At 38.5% G+C, this 26,897-nt stretch overlaps 1 protein-coding gene across 10 annotated transcripts in view; it reads right to left on the reverse strand.

Moving 5' to 3' along the window:
• Positions 1–209: 209 nt before the first annotated feature.
• Ston2 (stonin 2) overlaps positions 210–26,897 on the reverse strand; it is a 133,880-nt gene continuing 107,192 nt past the window's right edge. For 9 of the 10 annotated variants that reach the window (XM_048799126.1, XM_048799125.1, XM_048799130.1 and 6 more), the window contains 3 exons: positions 7,739–9,574; positions 2,365–2,567; positions 210–715 (listed from right to left, as the gene is read on the reverse strand). In XM_048799126.1, coding sequence (XP_048655083.1) covers positions 632–715; positions 2,365–2,567; positions 7,739–9,574 — 2,123 coding nt within the window. In that variant the 3' untranslated portion in view covers positions 210–631. Of the gene's footprint in view, positions 716–2,364; positions 2,568–7,738; positions 9,575–15,025; positions 15,182–26,897 lie in introns of those variants that run through there. The other variant, XM_015494543.2, reaches the window with a different exon arrangement.

A 26,897-nucleotide genomic window follows, 5' to 3' on the forward strand; every position in this document is an offset into this window, starting at 1 on the left:
AAAAAAAAAAAAAAAAAATTGATACTAGGGATTGATCCAGGGGTTACTTCACTACTGAGCCATATCCTTAGCACTTTCTATTTTTTAAGATGGGTATCACTAAGTTGCTGAGGGCCTCACTAAATGGATGATGCTGGCCTCGAACTTGTGATCCTCCTTTCTCAGCCTCCTGAGTCACTGTGATTATAGGTATGTGTCACTGTGCCTGGTGACAGATATGAATTCTTAAGACTGCTTTTTACTTTTTCAGAAATTCATGAGTGGCAGATGAACATCAGAAAGAAATCATGCCAACACTGATGTTGGAGGTTCTTTTACAGACTCTAACAGTCACAAAAAACCATAAGCCAGTGCTATGATATAAGCAGAAAAAAAGACAAGGAGGCTCAATTACACAGTAAGCTCCAAAAGTCAGGTGAACCATGTGCTTCAGGTATGGTCAGACTCAACAAGCCTCTCTCCACAGCAGCCACCTCAGGGTTCCTGCTAAAATACAGGTGACTGTAAATGAGAAGATCGGATGGACTGTTCCCAGCATGGAGTGGCCACAGCAGGTATTGACTTAAACCTCAGCTATTCAGGAAGACACCCTGTCATGACTCTTGGATCAGGTTCCTCACTGAAGGCTTTGTCACTGTATCCCACACTCCTTGGGATTGTCTACTTCATCTCCTTCAAAGTCTGGCTTCAAACTCTTTTTTTGTTCAATTTCCACCTGCCAAAATAAAAATTGGAGAAAACATCAAAACAAAACAATAACAAGAAAGGAGGGAAGGAAGGAAAGAAGGAAAGAAGGAAGGGCACAAAAACTAAAAAGAATCTTGGTAGTGTCTTTTAGGATTCCTTGTAATTGTACTAATGTCAGGTTATCCATGTTGGAGCTACTGGCCCTAGTGTATCATCATGACTTTCGCTTTGCATATGTTCTTCACATGATCTGAAATTCCCTCTTCCTCATGGATTACCTGAAAAATTCTTATTGTTTGTCATGCATAGTTACTCAAAGATTGTCTGTGTTCTGGACTCATTAAGCAGACTTTTGTGCTTCCCCTATGAATATTTCTACTGTATCTCATACACTAGTCTGGCTCCACAGGACAGGGCCAAGATCTTGTTCACCATTTTATCTAATAATATAGAAAAACAGGAGGCAATTGATGAATGTTTATCAAATAAATAAATTCCTTTGTAACTGATTTTTTAAACCTTTCCAAATATTTTACCACTTTAAAAGCCTCCAAACTAGAAGTAGTGAAGTGTTTATAGTTCTACCATATCTTCTGCAAAATATGCTGTCTTTTCAAAGGGTTCAATAAATAAATCTCCACTTGAAAATAACACACTTCAAATGAAACCTTTGATAAGTCAGGCAGGGAATCCCTCAAGCTCAGGAATTTCATAATTAAGGTTGCTTCTCTCAGTATACCGCTCCATTTGGAGGGTAATGATTCAAGACAGCACAGGGTCATGCTTGAGGAAAATGCTATTTTTTTTCCTGGCCACAAGATGGAGTATTTGTTCTTTTGGGTAGTTAAATGTTTTAGACCACACAACTAAGGAAACAGAGGAATCATAAATCACCATATAAATGTAAGGGTATCATTGTGAATAGGAAATTATTAAACTACTTTGCAAAATCCTTGTTTAAAACAACAATTTTTATTACTCCTTCCATAGCCTGGATCCTAATACCATTGTAGAAATTTGCTGTATTGTAACAGCCCAGTGCCCAGGTCATATGTGTCTTAAATTTGTTTTGATCCACTTCATCAACTCATGCTGATGAAATGTGTTTAGGGTTGGACAAGTTCCTGATAACTCCCTTCTGCTTCCACATTCACTATTCTGCAACAAACTATATTACAAATGATATAATAATAAATTTACACCCACTGTTCTTTTTTCTTCTTCTTCTTTTCTTGGTACCGGAGATTGAACCCAGAGGCACTTAACCACTGAGGACATTCCCAGCCCTTTCTATTTTTTATTTTGAGACAGGGTCTTGCTAAGTTGCTGAGGCTGGTTTTGAACCTGTCTCAGCTTCCCAAGCCACTGGGATTACAAGTGTGCACTACCACACCAGGCCCTCTGTTCTTTCTACTGCTGTTATTCACAAGGACAGAGACATTGCATTCTCCTCTGTAAACAGCCCCTTTATTTTTTTCCAAGCTTTGTCTTGCTCACAAGAGATCATTCATTAAAATCAGAGCAGACTCATCCACAGCTATGTATGTGTACTTCCTCTAGAATGCTAAGAGCATACTCTGCACAACAGTAAGCATTGCTAAAAGGATTAAGGAGGGGGAGGGTAGTAGTGTTAAGAGATGGGCTTGCAAACATCAGGCAGACCCCTCCCAAGGCTACCTTGTAGCTGTAATGTGCTGAATAATTGACCCACTTCCTGACATCAGTCTTATCTTCCACGGAGATGGATCTCACAGCGGCTTTGGAGGCAGAAGTTGTGGGCATGTTGAACTCAACATCCACATGACTGGCAAATCTGGAAGGCACTTCCCGGTCAGAACCAAGTTCAAGGTGGCAAAAGAAACAGTGTGGGTGACCAGAAGCTATGAAAGAAAGAATCCAGGTCAGGTTCTTTGGGGATGAATTTAAAAAATTTTAAAAAGGTCAAAAGAGCTACCTCAGTAACAAAGGAGACCAGTAGGCTGGGCACCTGGCAGTCTTACAGATGGTTCAGTGTTAATTGGAGGATTTGCTGCTGCAGGCTCTGTATGCCTTAGACCATTTGATAAAACATTGTCTAATGACCACTGCCCAGTATCCTATCAATAAAACCCATAGCCTGAGAAACAGACCATTCTGCCTGCATAGATCAGGGTGATATGTGGATGCAGTACAAACTGAAAGGGGCTGTAGATTGAAAGAATAGAATAAAAGGGATCAGCACTTAGCACATAGTAAAACATCAATGACAGCCACCTGGAGCAAAATCATTGCTTTCCTTTGAAGGATGAGTTGACTTTTCTTAATACCATTTCATATTTTCAAAAAGGCTTTTAGCATATTTCTGTGGGTGAATGACATATGTAAGTGACAAAAGCCTTATAGACAGCACACATGTATTAGGGAAAGTGTGGTACACACCTCAGAATAACTGATCCACATCAGAATACCATGCATTGGCTTCCAGCTGCAATGCAAGTGGCATAGAGTCCACACCCAAGTCTTTTGTTCTCCCCAGGTCTCAATTCCTCAACTGTAAAGTGGGGAGAGATGGAAGGGATAACAAAAGGGTGGGCTGGTGTATGCCAGGCACAGCCCCTTGCTGCTCCAATTCTATAAGCCTATATGTAATTATACTTGGATGGCAAATTAAGGATTTGATTTTTGTTTGAGAATTATTATTAGACTTGGGGGGGGGGCGGGAATTAGAGCTTAGTTCTATGACTTTAACCCTTCAAGCTTTCTGCCATTCTTCAAGCACAGCAGGAAATGATTGTTGAATGCCCTGTGCCTGCAGGAGGCTAAGTGCTTTCCACAGGTATTCTCACTGAATCTTCACAACAAAACCCTTGAAGTCATAATATCATCCTCACTTTCAGACCAAGAAACAAAGTGAGCTGTCCAAGGTCATGGCTAGAAAATGCCTGAGCTTTCTAGTTGACTTAATGGTGTAACTGAAACATCTCCTTAGTTATCCATTGTCCCTGAGTAAACAATTCCCTCCCCCCCTTTTTTACTGGGCCGGATAGGACTTTCAAACTCAGAAATTAAGAAGGTACACACCTACTCTCCAAGGAAAACATTACAGAGTGAAGTATTGTTTTGCTGTTTCATAAATGTAACCTAATTCAATGGTAACTTGTAAAGAGTAAGACTTTGGGAAATTAACTGAAAAATTTGCACTGGTTTTTAGGAAAGGAATTTAAATAAGATACATGTAATTGTAGAAATTACATTATTTGAAAGTGAATCTACATATATCTTCTTAATTGTGTACCACAGATGTAATTATATAGCTATCATTCACTGACATTTGTTACAGACTTGATACTGTGCTGAACATTTAAAAAAGATTTATCTTAATTTCATTCTGAATGAGCTAGGTATTAATAGCCCTATTTTACAGATGAGAAAAATTGGGTTTCTCTGAGAAGGTTAAATTCATTGCCTGAGGTCACACCGCATTAAGCAGTAGAGCTGAGAATCAAACTCAGATCTGACTCTGACTCCAAATTATGCCCTAAATTCTTCTCAATATGCTGCTATAGAATTAGAAAATACAACATACATAGAAAGAGTCTCTTACTAAGAACTTGATTAACTGCTTTTATCTAATTTACCTTTATTTGCATGTTGTTGGAATACTGAAAACTCATTTCTTTTACAAAAGTGACTCCCTCCTTTCACAGCAAACTCTGAAAGCAACATCTTTTCCTAGATTCCTCGCCTCCATTATTAGATGTGTGAGGCTGGTGGACACTTAAGTGTAATTTGAAAACTGGTATAGTTTAATTCACAGTAATGAGCTAAAAAAAAAAGCCTACACATTATGTTATTTTCCTTGATGAAGATGAGAAAAATGTAACATTAAACTTCAGGGTTTTTTTTTTCCCCCAAAAGGCTTTATTCTTACTGGAATTGTTTTATCTTTACCTGATCTAAAGAGAACTAGAATTCCAGCAAAGTTACCTATGTAGGATAGAATGCTTTATTTCCTCTTGTGAGACCTGTGGAGTAAGCAGGACTTATTTCTAGCATCTCCTAAGATTAAGAAAAAACTGTTGAGATTTCGGTGGGAGGAATCCTTGGAACATTTAGCTGGGTTTGTGCACTTGGCTGGGCCCTGCTGGTTGGAAGCAGTATGGAATTCAAAAGCAGCTACATGGTTTCCTGGGGGCTAAGAAGAGAACAAGCCCACGGTGGCTGCACACTTGCTGGCCCATGCTACCTGTAGTCTGCCTGCCACACCAACTGTGGGATGCAGAAGCAGGGCCAAGGTAGGTAGGAGTGTGTGTGGAGAGGTTCAGGCCTCTCAGCCGGCTGGGCCTTTTGACTTCTGCTGGGCCCCTGTAAATGGAGGTGGAAGTCATTAAAAAAAACAAACAAACAAACAAACAAAAAAAACCTTAAAAGGTGATTTGCTAAGACTAACACCTAGATAGAAGAATTCAGGAAAATGGGGCTATTACTAATAGATCATCATCAGTTTTCTTGTTTCATGGATGGAGCATAGGATGAGAGGGCAAGGGCTGGGCACAGTGATTTCCAGTTATGGTAGGAAATTGCAGTCTGATCAGGGCATAGATCGTATATAGCTTGTTTCCAGAAGAGAGTACTATTAATTTCCTGAATGGGTTCAGAAACATACCATGGGCCAGAAGTAGTACAAGAAGTCTCTATTGGGGGTCACTACTAAAAATATTATAATATAGCCATGATAGAAAAAGCATGGTGTCAGGGGTTTAGGTAAGGAACATCTTTAAATATCCTTATGCTGTCCTGTATGTTAAAAATCTCCCACAAATAAGGTTCTAGTAAACTAGTAACATACTTGCTGCATTTACTTGGCCTTGAGCTACTGAATATTTTCCACTGGGAAGCATTAAGAAAAATGTTTGCTGAAGACCTATATTGCTTTGTCCCTGTCCTGTGTCCATTTCCACCTTTTTCTGGTAGCAATCTTTTTTTTTTTCTCTTCTTTTGAGAAATAATCTTCCCTGCTGCTGAATATCAGCTTGATGCTTAGATGAGTCAAAATGCCCTGGACACGCCTCGCCTGGATCCACTTGGCAATGAGACAGAAAATGGTGGTGACCATTTGTCCCAGTGGCTGCACCCTGAGGAGAAATCCACTAGTTATGAGGGCTATTCCAGAGCTGCCTTTTCTGATGTCTGTCTGTTCAAACTTTTCTTCAGTTCTCTGAACTATTCATATTCATCCAGCCTGTCTCTCTCTCTTTTCTTCCTTCCTTTCTTACTTCTTTCATTCCTCCCTCCCTCTCCTTCTCTTAAGGTCAGTGTTTGTTGCTTATAATCAAAACCCTTATACAGTACTTTTAAATGTTTTAAATCACTTTGAGATATGCTTGTATGCATTGAGAAAACTGCGAATCTCTGTTCTTATAACAGAAATTATTTCAAGTTTGTGTCTGTTTGGCTTCATCTATTGCCATGTAAGTGGGAACTGTGGTATTGACAAAAGAGCCCTGGATGTGGTTGTGAGACTTTAGATGAGTCACATCACCTCCAGGGCCTTAATTTCTCATCTGTAGAATGAAGAGGTTTGGCTGAGTTCCCCATGGTCCCTTCCAGCTTGGAAGTGCAGTAATTCCACAGTGCTCTCTTCCCCAGGGCTTTTGTGCCATGGGGGGATTCAGTGTTTTTACTTCCCTGGAAAGTTGCGAGTCTATGGCTGACATAGAAATTGCAGAGTGTTCACCAGGAGAACACGGTGTTGACTTCAAGAGAAGTGAAGAAGCAAGCAAAGAGAGGAAGACTTTGTTTTAGAAATTCTGTCAATTTAGGAATAGAGGGTAGCAAACCCAGCCTCAAACAACAGAAGCCCTATTGTCTCATCAGATTGCACTGCTACACCCAGTGTCTGACACACAGTGCCTGGTGTGCACCAGCTCTCTGGGCTGCCTGAGGAGTTTCCCAACAGTACTGCTTCTTGCTATCATGTCATATTGCACCTAGGATATGGTAACATAGCCACTCCACCTGCTGACCAGGAGAGGAACACTCTGAATACACAGTTAGGAGTTAATTGTGAAAATGGATGAAAGCATAGCTACACATATCAATCAGGAGTTTCCCCAAAGCTTATTCTTTTTGCTCCACTAGCAAATCCACTTTTGTTAACAGATGGGCACAATTTATTACAAACAAGAAGAGAATGGTTTGAAGGCTCATGGGATCATGAGCTTGTTCCTGCCACTGGGGTCACCCAGGCCTACTCTAAGAAAGAAAGCTATTAGAGCTGGTTTGATTGCTGCCTTGTTTTGTCATGTCACTAAATCTCTCTGGACCAACAAGGAAAGTAATTGCCTTCTGGGCTCAATCAAGCACAAGAGCATCCCCCACAGCTGGGAGCAGGCCAGCTAGGGTTGGTATGCTTTCTGTTTGTTTAAATAAAACATTCCTTGCTTTACTTCATGCCTGATGAAATTTGGGCTCATTTGGACCTTCATGCTCTGGCTGGATCTTCAGTCTGATTGGAAGCCCACTTCCCTTCTTGCCCATCCCAAAGTCCCAGAGCCAAACTTTGAGTTTGAGATATTTTGACTGACAGGCTTCACAGAGTGAAGCTCAGAAATTTAACTTTTCATGTGTAATTATGATTGGCTACAAACTGGCCCTTTCACCTACATCCAGGGCACAGCTAGAAAGATGCCTCTTCAGAACCCAGAAGCCTTCCAAGGTAGGATCTGGAAATGGACTGCTTCTAACACCACAGTTAATACTTTAATGAGTCCCAAAAGAATAAACATTCAGAAGCTTCCTTGGAAAGCTGCTTATTGGCTTAGCTGAGCAGAGTAATACATATTTTTATGGAAGATTTATGATAACAAGGAGCTGAAAAGATGGAGTGAACTAGGTCACCATGCTTGTTATTTTGCACAAATATTTCAATTATTCTGGTGCCCCTCCCCATTCATTACCATTCCCACCACACAACAAAAGCAAGCACTTGATACAGGATGAAGATATGGAAGGTGATCCCAGCTTTCAGGGAGCATATGGGCGTTTCCACAGAAGAGAAACCCTGACCTACCTGAGTTTTTGTCAGGCAGCCGGTTTATCCTCCACACGATGGCGTTGAAGGCATGCTCATACTTGGCAGTTCCCAGTGTTACTCTCATGACAGGCTCAGAACCAGAGACACTAGTTGAGCCAAAACTTGCCCCCCGATTCACTTTGGCTTTCAGAGACTTTTCCCCAAGGACACTTTCCCTGCGGAAGTTTTTCACCCACTTACTGGGCACTGGGTAACGCACCATTACATTCTCGCAGGGAACCTGGGTGAGAGGGTCACGGTTAGAGGAGAAACCAGATGACATCCTCAGCCAGCTTTGCACCTCCACCTCTGCCCCGTTGATACTGGCTGCGGTCCTGAGCATGAAAGGCAAGGACTTCTCCGCAAACACTGTCCTGAACCGCATGAGCTCAAACCGGCACGCATCCAAAGGGTTGAAGAGAATAACCCGAGAGCTACTGAACACATCCTCATCCACACACCCATGAAAACGGCATTCATGGAGCTTAATCCACTTTGTGGTTGTGGTGGGCATTATATCCTGCCGGGAAACGATTTCATTTCCTTTCACAAGGATGTCATTAAGGCCCAAGCGGCACTCCGCGAGCCCAGAGAGAAAACTCAAAATGTGGATTCGTGTTAAGACGTGGTGCTGGAGAATCTGGTTGTCTCCTTTGCTCACAATGCCAGAGAATTCGTCTTTGACATCCACTGTGATCTCCTCTTCGAGGTAGTTCAGACCAACTGTGCTCAGGTCCATTGATAACACCGGCAGATCCATGAGACAGTCCTGAACTGCACGGATGAAGCTCAGGAAATCATCATAACTGGTGGTACCCAGCTTAATTACTTGTTCCCTCTCTGCTGTGTGGGCCACAGCAGGTTTGGGTTGGTATTTCTTCTTCTCCTTGTAGCTGACTCGGTCAATCCGTAGGCTGTGGATCCTACCATTCTCATCATAGTTTTGAAGCCGGGGTTCGGACACCTCATGGTACATCTCCAACTTGAACTCACGAAATGGTTTCTCTAGGCCCTGCTCATAGTAGAGCTGCAGGTAACCACTGTCCGTTAGTTTGATGTAGATTGGTCCCCAGTGCCTGGAGGACATGATGTTTTTCTTCTCCGGGATCCTCAGCATCATTGGCCACCCATCCCTGGGCTGGGACAAAGCTGGCCCAGGCGGGTGAGCATCTAGCTCAATCCAGGCTATTGGGTCATCATCAGGTAGTGTTGTGCTGCCAAAATGATCAGGATCATCGATGTGGAGCTGTTTAAGTTTTTCAACAGCATCAGAGTGTGACTGACTTTTGCTTGAATCATCAAAACTGATGGCATCCTGGTAGATGACGATGAGTGAATCTCTTTGGCTTTTGCCTGTGGTACTGGAAATGGAACTGTTTTGGGAACGCCTCTCCTGTTCCTCAAAGAAAGCACTGAAAGGGTTGATAGGAGAGGGCTGTATATCCTGTAAAGTCTCATTCAAGAAAGGATTGGTTGCCCTCCAAGGTGGTGCCTCAGGTATGAAAGGTGGATGGTTTAAGGAGGAAATGTCTAACTTCTGAAGTTTGGAAAAGTTCATCAAAGTGCTCTTGGGACGATCCCTCTTAACTGACCCAGTTGAGTTAAAAGGTGCATCTGGGACCACAGAGGTAATAGATGGTATATCTGGCTTCAGAGGAGAGGTGACTGGTAGAGAAGGGAGGCTAATTTCATTATCATCAAAAGTGACCCAGCTGGGGAAACGAGCAGAGGTCACTGGAGGGGTAGGGTGCCCGTTCATAGCTGGACTGCTGGTCTGCCAAGTGATGGCCTCCATCTCTACCTCCTCATCTTCCTGAAGTGAAGAAGAATTGTCTAAAAGGAAAAAGAGACCATATGAGGGCTGCCATTCAGGTCCTGTGGAGTTATAGAAAATTGAAGTAGGTGAATGAGGGAATGCTAGAATTTTATCTTGAATCTAGTCAGTTCAAAAACAGCTCGATACCTGTCTCAAATGCTTGGTCTCATAATTTTGTAATGAGCACACCACCTTACATGAAGTTAAGAATGTAATGGTAATATCAGAAGCATTAACTGGTAGGACCAAGCTCTGAAACAGATGTTTTCTACACTTATCTCTAAGGTGTATATTCTTAATTTTTAAGCATTGAAAACTACCTTCTATACAAAACAATATAAACTGACCTCATTTTTTAAAAAGTTCATTTCTGTCAGTGATAATATGACTACAAATAATATACTTGGAAGAATTCTAGCCCAAATATGATAAAAAAGACAAAATTATTAACATCATCAATATGTATGTAGTTAAGTTCATACAACTGAATAAGAAAAACACAAACTCCAACAGAAATATGGGCAAATGACATAAACAGAGAACTCATGAAAGAGAAGCTAAAAATGTCTAATAAGCACATGAAAAATATTGTCTCACTAGTAATAAGAAAAACAAAAATTAAACAAAAAACAATCAGTGAAGATTTTCAAAGTTTTCATTTTTCAATGAGGGTTAGGGTGGCATGAGAGGAACACTAAATACACATTCAATGAGACTAAGTTGCAACAAACACACTGAAAAGTGGTCTGGTGAGATAATTAAGGATCTTAGAAATGTTCATAAGCTATGACTTAGTAATTCTACCCTTAAGAAATAAATCAGGTTGGGAATCAAGTTTGAAGAACAGAGATGTCCATTTTATCATTATTAGGAAGAAATAAAAGGAAAGATTTTAAACATCCAACAAGTGGGATGAACATTAAGAAATTGAGGCACACATAGAATAATAAATACCTAGTCATTAAAATTTTCACAGGTTATAATAAATAAGAAATATTCATAATATAATCTCTTCTTTGTTTCTCTAAAATGTCCATCTTGGGGCTTATTTATTGGATGATAAGCAGGTTATTACCAATAAAGCTCCACCTAGCAAGTCCCTCAAGGAAGGGGGTACACAGGACAGGGAGTCTTAATGAGGGAATGATCCAGACCTTAACACAATAAGGACTGTGTCTGCAGAGATTGTGGGAAGGGAGGAGAACAACAAAACCTTTAGCAAGAAGGAGCTGATTTTGATGAACATCTGGCATATAGCAAATACTCAGTAAAGGTTTGTTGACTGAATGTAAAAAGAAACTTTGCTTTGGAGTAGCTCTTTCATTTTCCGTATCTGGAGGAATGTGTATAGGGATCTCTGCCACCACCCCACCCACTATTTCTATTGCTATTCATTCAGAATCAAAGGGAAAAGGATACACAAAGATTCGGATTTCTGATGGCCTTGCTAAGACTTTATGCATATCACATCCAAGCACTCCAAATCAGCAACACCACACATAATTGCACATGTAATTACACACGGATGGGATGGCTGGCTTGTCACCATCCTGCCAGAACTGTATTCAAACAGATAGCAACTTCCTTAATTAGAAACGTCATTTAGAAAAGGTAGGCTGAATACATACATAAACCACACCTACTCCAGAAATACAATGAGTTCATGGTATTTTCTGTACATGCAGCACTACAAAAGGATTTCAAAGCATTTTAAAATTAAAGATGAGAATCTCCTTCAAATTAAGTTTTGTGGATGTACAAACAAATGGTTTATTTTTTGGCAAATGAAGGGAAAGTATCAAAAAATAACCTCGGTTTATAGTATTTACATTTAATGTGTTTATTGATTATTATTATTAATAATAACTTATTTTTATTGGAGGCTAAGGAAAACATTGTAAGCCTTAGTAATATTTTACTAACACAATTACTTCCTAGGAACAGTAACTCATCCTCCCTAGAGATCTGGGCAAGGGGTGGATCTCAAAACTCGTTTCTAATGAGGCAGCTCTGCAAACTTCCAGAAGTTTGTGTTTCCACCACAAAGGAGAGAGAATTTTGAAATTCTGCTTGTATTTCCAAGCAGCACCTGCCTGGCCCACCCCACTAGCAGGGGTATCGCTTGTGCCTGGAATGCATCACCACACCCTGGTTTAGAATAAGCTGAAGTCTTTTTCTTTGGGAGGGCAGCCTTCTGCCAAAGCCATTTATCCTCCTGCCAAAGGGTTCCCCTGTGCTGGTAATCTTGTCCCTGAAATAGCATTTCTCATCTCCTTCTGAGCCAAAAAAAGAAGGGGAAAAAGGTCTTTGTCTCTACTTAAATATAATTTTCTTACAATAAATTCCTTTTCAAATCAAGTTATTTAAAATCACATCAAGTTCTAGACTTTTTTGATGCATTAGACTCATAACTTAAATGAAATGTCTTTAAATTATAAAGGACTTTTTTGAATTAAATTAATTTCTAGAGATTTTATTTTCTCTTTGATGGCCACTGAAAAACATTGGAAAGTCTCTCTCCTTTGGCCGTTTCATGTTCCATAATTACAATGGTTTTAAAAACCTATCTTTTAGTTAGGAGTGAAACATAGGTCAAATTTCTGAAATTGAGAATTTGAGCCAGGCATGGTGTTGCATGCCTAAAATCCAAGGAACTAGGGAAGCTAAGGCAATAGGATCCCAAGTTCAAGGCCAGCCTCAGCAACTTAGTAAAACCCTGTCTCAAAATAAAAAATAAAGGACTGGGGATGGAGCTCAGTGGTAGAGCACCTTGGGTTCAATCCTCAGTAACCCCAAAAAGGAAAGAGAGAAAGAGAAAAGAAAAAAAAAAGAAAGAAATCAAGAATTTGTTTTTTAACAACATCACATATAAAGAAAAAATTTCTCAATAACATTACATACTTATACAGATGAAAAGCAGGAATGGTTTTTGGTTCACATAAAATAAAGCATTTCTGGAGGTGCAACCAAAGACTGCCAAGAGTTACTTTCAAAAATCATCCCTTATTAAGACACTGATTTCTCTACTGTGACTTAATTTTGCTCCATTTTCCACTTGACTGAGAGACAGCTTTGATTGCTTTTACAAAGACTGAATTATATTTCTTGAGTCCCTTTTTATTAGAGAATATTCTTTGGACTTTTACACATAAATAGATAATTTATCTGTATGTAAAACTCCTGTTGGTAAATATTTGCATTATGTGTGATAAAAAATTCGTGACCATAATATATAATGAGTGTGTGTTCTTAATAAAAATGAATATACCTTCACAAATAAGTAGGATAAGGAAAATAAACAGATAATTTACATAAAAAATATAACTGTCTAATAACTAAGAGGAGAAAAAGAATTTAACCTTATGAAACAATGAAATACAATTGTCCTAGTATCAGAGATTTAGACAGTTGAAGAAATTTACATTCTCCTGAAAGGCAATTCCAAAATTTGTCTAAAGTTTTCAAAAACAGTGACTCAAGAGTCTTATAGGAATTTAAGAAAATAAAAAAGATGCAACATTGTATATAGATGATATTTATCAAAGTAACATTTGGATCACTAAAAAACTGTGAACAACCTAAAGTTTGAGGTTGCAGGTCAAATTTCTGAAATTGAGAATTTGAGCCAGGCATGGTATTATATATCTAAAATAAAGACTGTTTTATAAATTGTTATACCCTTAGGGATTCTGTGTTGCCATTGAGAGACAATGCTCCCCCCACCCTCTCTCTCTGTTTTTCTGTTTGTTTGTTTGTGGTTCTGTGGATTAAACCCAGGTGAACTCCACCAATAAGCTACATCTCCAGCCCTTTTAATTTGTTTTTTGAGGCAGGGTTTTGCTAAATTACTGAGGCAGACCTCAAATTTTCAATCCTCCTGTCTCAGCCTCCCCAGGAGCTGGGATTATAGGCATGTCCTACTGTGCCTGGTGAGATAATGCTCTTGATGTATGTTTATTCACATGGAAGCTGACCATGCTATACTGTTGAGTCAAGTATTTACTTTGAGTAAATAATAACAAGAACCTAGAAGCTGAATTGCCTTGATTTCAGTTATGTATTAGTAGTTTACTAGCTGCATAGCTGGGCATGGTAGCACATGGCTATAATTCCAGCATTTTGGGAGGTGGAGGCAGAAGGATTCCAAGTTCAAGGTCAGCCACTGCAACTTAAGGAGATCTCGCCTCAAAAATTTTTTAAAAAGAGCTAGGGATATAGCTTAATGGTAAAGTGCCTGTGGGCTCTATCCCTAGTACAAACAGGAAAAAAAAAAGGTTTACTTAATATATGACTTTGGATACGTTTTTAATTTCTCTCAGTTTTACCATCTGATTTTACCATTTCATATTTTCCTAATTTAGGAATATATAAAATCTTACCTGAAAGGCCAATAATAAAATTTCAGTGGATGTGAGCTGCTCTTACTACTACTACTACTAGAATAATACATTTCATTACACAAAGCATATATGTGTTAGAAAGCACTGGACTATAATGTTTCATAATGCTTTGTGTTGAAAACAAATGTCTCAGAGTAAGCACAAGTGGATCAGGGGAGGTGTTTAGGGAGGGAAAAGGAAGGTACTAGAGAATGATATTGATCATTTTATGTTATGTGCATGTATAAATATGGCATAATGAATCCCACACTAGGATGTATAGTCATAATGTACCAACAAAATTTTTTAAAATTTTAAATCAGTATCCTTTCTTTTAAAAAACAATTTTAAACATTTAAATCTTAAGCATTTAAAACACTGCTCTGTTGCTCACAAAATAAAAAAATAATAAAGTTAAAAATGTACCTTTATTACTAATTAACCTTAAAGAAAGGAAATAAACAGTTTAGCTATTGTCTGTTTTAAGAAAGCAGCAGTGAAATATTTCCTAAGATGATTACAATTAGAGCAGCCAGTATGGTAAACAATGAGGGAGAATAAAAGACTGGCACATTTATAATCAAGGCTAATTATCTTAAATACAAAGTTAATTATTATCCATAATTCCATTTTATTGACTTATTAAAATAAAACCAAAACCAAAAATCCAGCATTATTTAATTACTATTCCTTCCACTTGTTACCTCCAAATTGCTTTTAGTAAGAGTTGGGCTGCTGCCATACAAAGCCATGTATAAAGACTAGGTTTTCATTCCCCATCACAGGGAAATTTTCCAGTACCTAAGAGATTTCTAGTGTCTTCACTGATGCAAACTAAAGAGAAATGGTTGCTTCTTTTAATGTTAGACTACAATCTATCTTAAGTTCCCAAAAGATCATAAGAAAATGAAGTAAATTACAATGGTAATCAAAGGCACCCAAAATGAAGGACAAGTAAGAACTATGGTGGCCATGGGGTGAGAAAGGCTAGTAGTCTTTGTAGTTTGAACACAGCAAAATTTTGACATTTTCTTTTCCCCCACTTGTTAATCTAATTTATTAATGCAACAAAAAATGCAGAAAACTTACTTAGAGATGGTCACTGAAATCTATTGGAAGTGGTATAAACAAATGTTCTTAGATTAGTACAGGTTTCTCAACATGAAATAGCAGTCGCTGTTATATAGGAGAATATACTTAAAACTGTAAATCAGCCCCAGATACACAGCACACATTAAATATTTAATGGAGTAATCTGTAAAGCGAAAAGAGGAACATAGAATTTTAGGACTTAAAAAGATTTTAGAAACAGTAAAACTTGACCTTTCATTTTTCTGAGAAGACTAATGTTTAGTGACTTTAAGAAAACTGCCCAAGGTGAGATTATAAATCAAGCCCTGCTTTTAATTTTCATTAACTCAGTTATCTCCTTAAAGCTTATTATTCATTAAGCTAAAAATCTGTTTAATTTTTCCTATTACCTTTGAGATTGGTAAGAGTTATCTTGATATACAACTTCTAAGGAGCTTTGTTCAATGGGGAAAAGACATTAATTAAACAGGATTAACATCTATTTATATAGAGAAATTTTGGGCAAAAGGTTAAGAGACATCACCCCCTACTGTGTAACTGTGTATGGGTAAGAGAGGGAGTTAATCATCTGGACCTTATCAAGGGAGCCTCTCACTTGTATAAAGTATGCTTCGCTATGATAAAAAAGAGAGCCAGAAGGTATGATAACCATTTGGGCATATACCCCAGCAACAACCCAGGAAATTCATAAGCCTCAAAGAGCCTTTGGATCCTTGAAGGAGTGAAGGACAATCAAACTCTTCCATGGTATGAAAAGAAGTAGAAAAGCCCTTTTTGATTCAGGATTTTTTTTAAGAAAGAGTAGTAGTATCCAGCAGCCACTGTAAGGGAGAACATATAGTAGGAGCAAGGGAAAAAAGAGGTCTCTACCCTGACTGATTTAAGCACAGTTCTCAAGACCAGAAGGTCCTAGGGCTGGGACCCAGGAAAAGTACTTCCTGGTTGAGCAAGGGCAAGTCCCCAGAAGCATAGTAGAACTATAGTTCCCAGGCTCTCACTGCAACCAGGACAGGTGACATTCACTGCCAGCACAACTGCCACAGAAGTCTCACTCATGTGTGTTTCCACATCCTCATTCCCCCCCCCAATCACCATGTTGGGATACACCCCAGAAATGACCCAGGACACTTATAAGCTCCAAGGAACCTCTGGACCCCTGAAGGCTAAGTGAACAGTCAAGTTCCTGGACTTCAGCAAAGAACTACACCCTAAAGTAGGGTAAACAGAGATTGAACTATGATGTTTCATTTGGTCAGGGATATCAACTTCTTTTTTTTTTTTTTAGAGAATTTTTTAATATTTATTTTTTTAGTTTTCGGCGGACACAACATCTTTGTTTGTATGTGGTGCTGAGGATCGAACCCGGGCCGCACGCATGCCAGGCGAGCGCGCTACCGCTTGAGCCACATCCCCAGCCCAGGGATATCAACTTCTAAGAGCCTCATCCCTCTTGGGCCAGAATGTAAAATTAGGTTTCAGGCAATTGTAAGATGATTCCCAGATCCTGGAAGTGTTAAGGAAAGTAAAGACACACCACACTATATTTACCTCACTTAACTACAGTAGTTAGGGTACAGAGAAAAAGACCGGACTTACAAAGGAACATCCGGGAGCTTGATTATCATCCTTGATATGCTGGTGAGTAACAGAAAACCAAGCTATGGTTTAGAGAGGATGTTAAGCTGGCCAAATGAAATTAACCAAGAGGTTTGTCTCACCAATGTCTCTGTTAGATCCCTCACTGCTCTCTTTAATAGACAGGTTTACACTGAACCAGCACTAGTGTCCTATCAATCAGTGTCTGCCCCTGCAGAGCTGGTACTCATCATTCTCTTTCTATAGAAACTTGGAAGTCTTACTTTTTATAGTGTGAGCCATGGACCAGCTGCCTCTGGGAATGGGCCCACCTCTACTTCTTTTTTAAAAAAAAAAAATATTTATTTTTTAGTTGTAGTTGGACACAATACCTTTATTTCACTTATTTATTTTTATGTGGTTCTGAGGATCAAACCCAGGGTCTCGCATGTGCAAGGCGAGCACTCTACCGCTAAGCCACAGCCCTGGCCCCCCTACTTATTATTTGAGTGGGAATTGGGAGTCACCAGTCCTACCTGCTTCAAAGTCTCACCCTGCTAACTTTAAGCACACACAGAGGTATCTTTCCCTTCACAGTTCTAGAGCAGTTATACAGTCATGCCATTCTACTGCAGATCAGATTCAAAGTCTGATCATTTGGACACCAATTCCTGCTTCAAAGCTAATTCTTTAAATTTGATCAGGGGGCTGGTGGTAAGGGCAGAGAATGGTCAGGACTTCTCACATATTATTACAAATGCTGTGCTCGTGTGTGTTGGGGATGAGGACAGGAATAGATGTTCTGACTAAATCTCTACCAAATCTGACTGTCTTCCATTTATTTTCTCAGCCATAAAATAGTTTCTTGAAGAAATTCAAGAAGTCTGATTGGGATTATCAATAGGAAGATTAGGGGCAAATTCCTGTAAGCTGAAAGGACCTCTAAAAATTCTTTCACCTATATTATCAAAGTTCATTTCTCTTTATGTAGATTTTCCAGCAATAACAATAACAACAAAATAACCAACTAGCTTGAGAATGCAATAATCCACTTCTTTTCAATTGAATTTGAATTTGGTCATTTGATTTCATTTTAGAATTTGTTCAACTCTCTTTTAGTTACCAAGATCAAAGGAAACATTTCTACAAACTAGTGATACATGCAGTTCATAAAACTATAAACATCAATTTAAGATAATAGCTTAGAAAAACAGAAAAACAACTAATTCATAGTAGAATAGATTTCTCCAAGCAGCAGAGATCTAGGTGCACTCCTGAACCTCTCATATTTTTCTGAAGACCTCATAAGGTAATCCATGGGCAAACACAGTAAAAAGCTATTTCCAGATGTTAGTCTTTCAATTTTCCTTACTTGCTATAACATGCACTGTTCACCATACATACAGAAGTGTCTCCTGAATGGACACAAGGCTCACAAGAGAAAGACTAGCTTAAACATAGCTTGTGCTAACATTCAATTGACTCCTGAACCCATGATGGCCTCCACTGCCTGTTTGGGCCACTACAGATAGTAGAGGGCAAAGCTTGGGCTCTGGAGTCAGAAAGGCCCAGACCTGCCACATGAAAACTGTGGGCTCTTGGGCACATTATTTAACCCTCCCTAAACTTCAGTATTTCTCAACTCTGTAGGGAACTAACATTATTCACTTCAAGGGTCATTCTAAAGTTCAATGGGGTCATTAATGGACATCGTTTAAGAGTGCTCAATAAATATTACTTATTATAGTAAGAGCCAGGAGCAGTGGTATATGCCTGTGTTCCCAGAAGTTTGGGATGCTGAGGCAGAGGGATCAGCCTCAGCAAAAAACGAGACGCTAAGCATAAGCAACTCAGTGAGACCTTGTCTCTAAATAAAATACAAAATAGGGCTGGGGATGTGGCTCAGTAGTTGAGTAACCCTGAGTTCAAGCCCCAGTACTAAAAACGAAAACAAAAACAAAACAAAACAAGACACACACACACATTTCAGAATTCTTAAGAAAGCAAAACAGAAGGAAGTGGGAAAGGAGAATGCCTTTAAGTTATATTATTATCAATATGATCATGGAAGAAGGAAAGAAAGAAGGAAAAATAGAAGGGAAATGGGGATGAAGAAAGAAAATGATATATTTGCCTCACGTTATGATTCAGTGAGTCCAAGACTTTCCATAATTATTGCAGAGAGGAACCCTTAAAAGCTTGAGGGAGACAAACTTTAGGCACATAGACATATGCGTTCGAAACGTCACTGTGAATATAACAAGAAGTATGAAAATCCATTCCATAAAGGAATTGGTAAATCACTGATACACTTTGGATAGGACTAAACACCCAACTTTCTATTTTCCCTTTGGTACTAGAGTTGCCTTTGTAAGAAGGGTAGATAAAAGATATTTTAATAGGGCTGGGTATGGTGGTGCTGCCTGTAATCCCAGTGGCTCTGGAGGCCGAGGCAGAAGGATTGTAAGTTCAAAGCCAGTCTCCGCAACTTAGCAAGGCCCAAATCAACTTAGCAAGACCCTATCTCAAAAAATAAAAAGGGCTGGGTATGTGGCTCAGTGGTTAAGCAACACTGGGTTCAATCCCTGACACAAAAATAAACAAATAGATAGATAGATAGAGAGATAAATTAGTAGTCTAGACAGTGGGACGATCCACTGGAATATGGGAAGAAAATATTTTGAAACTTCTACTTTTGCTCACTTTTTAAAAAATCATTTGTTCATTTTCTAACCCATCTTTTAAATATGTTATATAACAATAACTAAAGTGCCTATTATACTTGTAATTTAAAAATAAATTGATAATAAGAATGGTATATTTGCAATAAGAAAGATCTCTTATTTCCTTCACTCTTCTATTATTAGGTAATTGAATCAAACACCCCCCCCCCCCAACCACTACCAAAACCCCTCAATGCTAACAGCCTATTGAGGCTTTTCCTATTGCTGGAATCTAATTAAAGTGGACTTCATCACTATTCTTACTTGTTTTCTAAAAAGTTTTAAAACCAACCTTCTAATTAGCCAGAATTATGGAACTGACCTAAACAAATAGCTATTGTGGTTGCTGTTGGGGATAAGGATTATGTGACTTCACATCAGAACACCAGTTTTTCACATCCTTTTTGGGGGTATACACACAGTGTCCAGTGAATACACAGCAATATAAGAAGAGAGGCTGGGTGCAGTAGCACCTGCCTGTAATGCTATTGGCTCAGGAGGCTGAGGCAGGAGAATCCCAAGTTCAAAGCCAGACTCAGCAACTTAGTAACCTAAGTAACTTAAGGCCTAAGTAACTTAGCAAGACCCTGTTTCAAAATGAAAAAAAAAAATTTTTTTTAAAGGGCTGGGAATGTGGCTCAGTGGTACTCCCCCCCACCAAAAAAAAAAAAAAAAAAAAAAAAAAAGAAAGGTGGGAGAATGCCTATGCCTATAACAGAAAGTATCTCTTAAGTAAATGATTAAAATTGTTTATTGTTCAAGTACCAGACTGAGATTGTTACTTTTGCTTTCAATAAATACTTATGAGAAAAGGTCAACCCACATGGTTCAGAGGGGAAGGACCAAGACAATACAGAGAATGAAATGGAAGGAAGGAATACTGTATTACTTGAACTGCATCCCTCCCCACCACTTTGGGTTCCAGCTTCATTAACTATCCTTTGGGGAACTCTTCCTTCTCAATCAAGTCTTCATGAATTATCAACCATGGTGTCCCATCCATGATGCATAAGACTCAAAATAAGTCAGATTCTCTTTGGAAATCTTGAATAGATTCATTCAAAGAAAGAGAAATGTGGGAACTAAGTTACTCAGATGGAGGAACCCTAAAGAGGCTCCATATTAGTTCATATTACTTTGAGCTAAAGCTGCCTAGGTTCCTGCCATGTATTGGACATACTAAAAATGGCTACAGATTCTTCCATCTCTGTGCTTTTGGGCAGTCCCCCTCCCACACTGACTCTGATTTTGGTCATATGATTTGCTTTAGATAAGATGAAATTCATATATTGCAAGCAAAAATTTGAAAAGTGCTTGTGCACTGGGGTTTGCTTTTTTTAAATGCACTTGGAACCCTGAAATTATCATGTGAGTGGTCTTCCAGGGGATGAGTGATCACATGGAAGAAAATCAAGACATGGTAGCTGAGTAGGCAACTTGAATGCAAACCCATAAATAAGTCCCTGAGGAGATCAGCTGAGCCCAGTGCAGTTTGGGGATGCTCAAGTCCTATCTAGATTGCTGATTTACAGAATCAGAAGCTAAACTAATGACTGTCTGCTCAAGCCACTAAATTTTGGGGTGGTTTGTAACACAGTAAAAGCAGATACACCAACTTCCCAAAGCCTGAGTATTTAGCTTTTCTTTTGATTCTGCAAACTACTATGTCCTAGAATAAATTCCTTTTGCTTAAAGTTAATTGACTTTTGTTTCTTGCAAGCTCCTTAGCAACCAGGCAAGAGATAGATGAAAAGATCCTGTATATGACCATTGAGAAAAAAAAAATTAGTTTTATTGCTCCTCTCTATTCTCTCTCATTCTTTCCACAAGGAGATAGAACAGTGTTATTACTGCTTAAGTAATACAAAAGCAATATTTCAAACTCTTAAGTTTAGAGGGAAGGAGTTATAGGACTCTTACTGAGAAAACTGCCACCTCTGGTCTGGGTCATGGTATAAACATGTGGGAAGCAGATGGACCTGACTGTGTGGCCAGGCAGTCAGGAAGAACAGAGTCCACTCTTATTCATATCTAGCCTACTCTACCCATTATCTCTGTGACCTTGAGTAAGTTACTTAAAAGCACCAGGCATCAGTTTCCTCAACTGTAAAATGGAAATAATGAAAGTATTTCTCTCTGAAGTTGGTATAAGAACTGAGTTCATGTATATGATGTGTATTTAGCAAACATTATATAGTATTTGATATTATTATAGAATATAATAATTCTCTAGAACCCATGTGCCCATGGGAGAAGACTTTGGAGAGAGATACTTGGCATTATTAACCATGGAATAGAAGGTTTTGTGTCTAGTCTCAGATCTACTGAAAGCCTTGTACCAATTTTGTCACTATAAAATGGAATAATCATCATTTCTGCTCTAGTCCACAGAATTATTTGGAAGAAATATAAAAGAACACATGAACATGTATCTCAACATTCAACAGTGCTCAATCAACGTATAGTTAGGTCTATAATTATTATTGAGATACTGAAGTAGTTTTATGTTCCAAATGAGTCTATATTCCTCATTCTGTTTGAGTGGTTTAGAACTAAGTGGACACATCTTAGTGATATATGAAGGTACTCTTAGCATAAAGATTTATTTGTAGACATATTACACTGAAACTTGTCTATACCAACTGTGGATCTGTGATGCGAGGTTTAGTTATATATCAGATTAAAGAGGTCATGGTCTTTAGAATAGTCTCCAGGACACCGTAAGTGTTTCGGAGGAAGGGAATAAAATCAACTAACTAGAGAATAGGGAAAGTAGGAAAGGCACTATCTATATCTATGTCTATGTCTATATACATCCTGAACTTTCAGAAGCCACATGATTTACCTGCTGCCTATCTCCTAATGATTTGAATATATTTGAATATATATAAATATATATTTATATTGAATATATATAAATTTGTAGGTTAGAATCTAAAACCCAATATAACATTATATAGATGTGGGCCCCTTTTGGAGGCAATGAAGTTGTGAGGAATTGCCCTCATAAAAGGGCTTTGGGGAACTAGGTAGGCCCTTTTGCCCTTTTGTCCTTTTTACCATGTAAGGACCAAAACTTCTAAGGTTCCATCTTAGAAGTGAAGAGCAGGTCCTCACCAGACACTGAACCTGCAGGTATCTTGATTTGGATTTCTCAGACTCCAAAACTGTGAGAAATAAATTTCTGTTATTTATAACTTAAGCAGTCTAAGGTATTTTGTTACTAATAAACTAAGATGCCATTTGTCCCTAGGACCACAGGGTTAAGTGTCTGTTGCTTTAGGTGGGAATAACTAAGGGATTCATTACATTGAATCTCATGTACTCATATGTGAATCCATTTCAAAGCATATTGGTTTTACACATGTTCCAGCCATCAAATTCTAAAATATCACAAAGTTAAATTTCTTGATTTATAAGGAAGAAATTGTAAAGGTACAGAAGGGCATATAGATAGTTAAAGCCATCTAAATCCTGTGATGATCCATGTCACCATATTATATTTCCTTCAAGCTGTCTACTTGGCATGTACATATTCATAAACACATATTTATAGGGATTATTGTATCAGGAGTTTTAGAGCTAAATTTTTGCTTAATATCCTAGATTGAGAATTTTCATGGAATAGCATTAAAAGCAAGAAGTATGAAGAAAGCAAGTACAAGCAGCTGTTGGTAGTTTCTAATCAAGCTGTTGGTTTGTGCATTATATTTGCTGAAAAAATTTGGAGGGAACAGTATTGAAACATTAATCCTAGTATGCAGATGCAGTGTTTGGCCATCTTCATGGGAACATTCAGGATATGTGGGAAGTAATAAAGTGTGATACTGGATCACTGATGATGATGATTTGATTCATAAAGTAAATTTGATTCTTGTTGACATTTAAAGTCAGAGACTTCAGTAGACAGAGATGAGGCAATGGGATCAGGGCTGCTATTTTCAAATCTAAAGCTTCTTGCCCAGCTGTAATACATCATGAAATGTTGATAAACATGATTCCTTCTACTCTTCAAAAATAGTAGCTTTTGTAGCCTATGATGAGGGCCTTTCCAGGGGATCAGGTGAAACCTTCTTTGCAGCCAGACACACAGCAGATTGGTGGATGTGGTTATGTCACCTCCTGTTCTCTGCATGTGAGAATTCAAGCATGGACATAAATGTGCAAATAAGTAAGAACCTTAGTTAGAATGCATAACACAAAATACAGAGGTATGCTTTTACAAGAACATACACTATTTGGCATGGGAATTTCTTTTTCTTTTTTTTGGTACTGGGGCTTGCACCCGGGGTCTTGTACATGCTAAGCATGTGCTGTATTACTGAGCTAAACCCCAGCTCTAACATGGGAATTTCTATACTTTCTTCAAGAGCAGACACTAGTTAGCATGAATTTGATGAGGTCTGCTATCAAACAAAGAAGAAACAGTTCCTAAAATATTTAGAAAGAAAGAATGGAACTACCCTATCAAAAATCTTGTGAAGATTTCTGATTAAAATTTAGAGTGTCAGGCTGGGGATTTAGTCAGTGGTAGTGTGTTTGCCTAATATGTGCAAGACCCTGGGTTCAATTCCCAACACCATACACACACAGAGACACACACACACACATACACACACACAGAAATAAATAGAAACTAAAAATTAAATTAAGAATATCAAGGGGTGTATAAGAGATAAACATACATGATTTCAGAAGGAGGGGGAAACTGACCAGGGAAAGAGGTTTTTGTGCTGTGAGTTTTTCTTCAAAGAATTTAATTTGGGATTAGATTCTCTAATCTTTAGAGCCTCTGGTACCTTCTGGAGCATGCCTGGAGCACTCTAGAGCCTTCTGAAGTACAGACCTCAGGGCAGGAGAGATAGGTGGAATAGTGATAAGCCACCAAACCTCCAAGACAACCCTACTCACAAGATTCAGCCATGCCACTGCTGTGTGCCAGGTGCTCTGTCTGGAGCTGTGCCGAAAAAATCTCACTTGAACCTAAAACACCTGAATGAGGTAGGTCCTATCATTACCCCTATTTTAACAATGGGGACACTAAGGCATAGGGGGTAGGTGATTGATCAAAGTCACAAAGCTAGTAAGTGGAGACCTAGCATCTGAGTATAATATGTCTGTTTGCAACACCTCAGTCTTGAGCACTCTGGTATACAGCAGCATTGGGTCTGCAGCTCAATGTCATTCAAACTGGCTGAGCGTGAACAAATTTCTCTATTACTCAGTCTCAGTTTCCACATTTTAAAGAGAATAATAATTTTTCCTATACCACAAAATGGTTATGAAAACCAAAGGGGACACATGAATGCCATTTGTAAAATAATGCATGCTCTACAACCAAAGCTACTTTCGTTATTACAATGAAAAATAAGCAGGCCCTTGTTCATTCATTTGAAGGGCTTTTTTTGTTTGTTTGTTTTGTTTTACTTCATTTTTTTGCTTAGGATAAGCTTCTAAATGTAACAATCAATATAAAGCAATGCAGATAACTGACATGCATTGCTATGCACCTGAAATATTGAGAAAGAACAGAAAATATCCCCTCTATCCAGGATTCTGTAATCGGGGTGGGATGGGGAAAATGGGAAATAGTGGTTATTTTGACAAGACAGTGACTGCTGCTTGGAGGGTTCTGTAACTCCAGTGATGGAGCCTACTTTAACAGATAGCTGGCAAGTGACACTTCTCTTATGGAAAGAGGAAATAACTATCAAGGATTTGTGGTGCTCCAGATAACAACTTCCTCTTCCACCAAAATAAAGCAAAGCAGATGGAAATAATAGCCTATCTGTGGTCCCTATTCCATGTGCCATCCACAGTACAGACTAGGGGAGGGTTCTTCCAACATCAGGTCTCTGAAGCCTCAACTGCATCTGGTAGACAAAACCCCAGAATTGAATGCCAAGCTTATGAAGAGTTTCCTCTGAGCAAAGTCACCCTGGACCCACACTAAACTCTCAAGCAGGGTTGAGGTCCCTAATCTATACCTTGATCACACTATACACAGGCATGTTCTGTTGTTTATTTTACTACTCTGGACAGTAGCTCCTAGAGAAGAGAAGCCACAGAAAAGTCTGTTGAGCATACCTGCACTAAGAGTTTCACCGAGGAAGATCTAATTGGGACAGAGCACCTTCTAGCATTCAATGATGAAAGAATCAGGTGACTCGAAAATAATTTTAGAAAGATTTGCTAGAAATGGATCTGAGGTATATTAATATGTAATGTTTTTAAACTTTAAAACAATACAATTAATCCATGACACTGAAGAACACTTAGAAAATGTGGACACAGGAAAGAAATAAAAAGTACTTTTACCACCAAAATGAAAAACATCTGGGCTATAAACAAAGCTGATAAAGGAGAAGCTGAAAATAACAACAGCTAAAAGTATTCACGAATTCCCTGTAGGGCTCCCACAGGGCTCAGGTGACACCAAACTGCTTATGGTACTAGATGATGGTAGTCTCTTTAAAATACATGCCTGAGGGGGCTGGGGTTGTGGCTCAGCGGTCGAGGCTCAGCGGTCGAGCGCCCAGCATGAGCGAGATCCTGGGTTCAATCCTCAGCACCACATAAAAATAAATAAGTGAAATAAAGGTGTTGTGTCCAACTACAACTCAAAAATAAAAAAAAATAAAATACATGCCTGAACTTCTGGCCTTTAAGGCAATTCCTTTGCACACCTGGGAATGTTATAGAAACACGTTATGGAAATTACATAGAACGAATGTGTTGCACACCAACATATTGTAAGATCATCCCCTAAAATGGAGAAAAAGTTATCTGATAAAATTTAATGCCTATTAATGATAAAAATTCTCAGATATTAAGAATGAAAGAGAATTTCCTCAGTTTTATAAAAGGCATGTACATAAACCCCAGCTAACATGATTAAATATTGAATGTGTTCTTCACCATTTGTGTTCAGTGTTGTATGAGAGTCCTTAGACATTGCAACAAGGCAAGGAAAAGGAATAAAAAGCAAAAGAAAGAGGTAAAACTTTGTTCACAAGAGACCTGTGTGCTCAGCAAGTCCAAAAATATCAATAAAATTATAAAACTAATAAGTAAATATATTAAGGTTTCAAAATACAAAGTCACTATTTGAAACTTAACTTTATACTAAAATATTAACAAATGAAAATAAACATTAAAAATATGATTTGTAACAGAACAAAATGTCAAACATATAAAAGTAAAGTCAATAAAAGATGTATAAGACCTTTACACTGAAAACTATAAAACATTACCAAGAAAAATTACAGAAGGGTCTAAGTAAATGAAGCGCTTTCATGTTCATGGATTTGAAAACTCAATATTGTTAAGATGAAAAAGTTTCTGAAACCAATGTATAGAATTCATACAATTGCACAATTTGGTATCAAAATATTAACAATGGCCTTTTTTTGGTACAGGGATTGAACCCAGGGGCACTTTACCATTGAACCACTTCCCCTGACTTTTTAATTTTTATTTTAAGATATGGTCTTTCTTGCTAAGTTGCTTAGGACCTTGCTGAGTTGCCAGCACTGGCTTTGAACCTGCATTCCTACTGCCTTAGCCTCTGG

This window comes from Marmota marmota, unplaced genomic scaffold (genome assembly GCF_001458135.2).
Source record: "Marmota marmota marmota unplaced genomic scaffold, marMar, whole genome shotgun sequence".
NCBI lineage: Eukaryota > Metazoa > Chordata > Mammalia > Rodentia > Sciuridae > Marmota > Marmota marmota.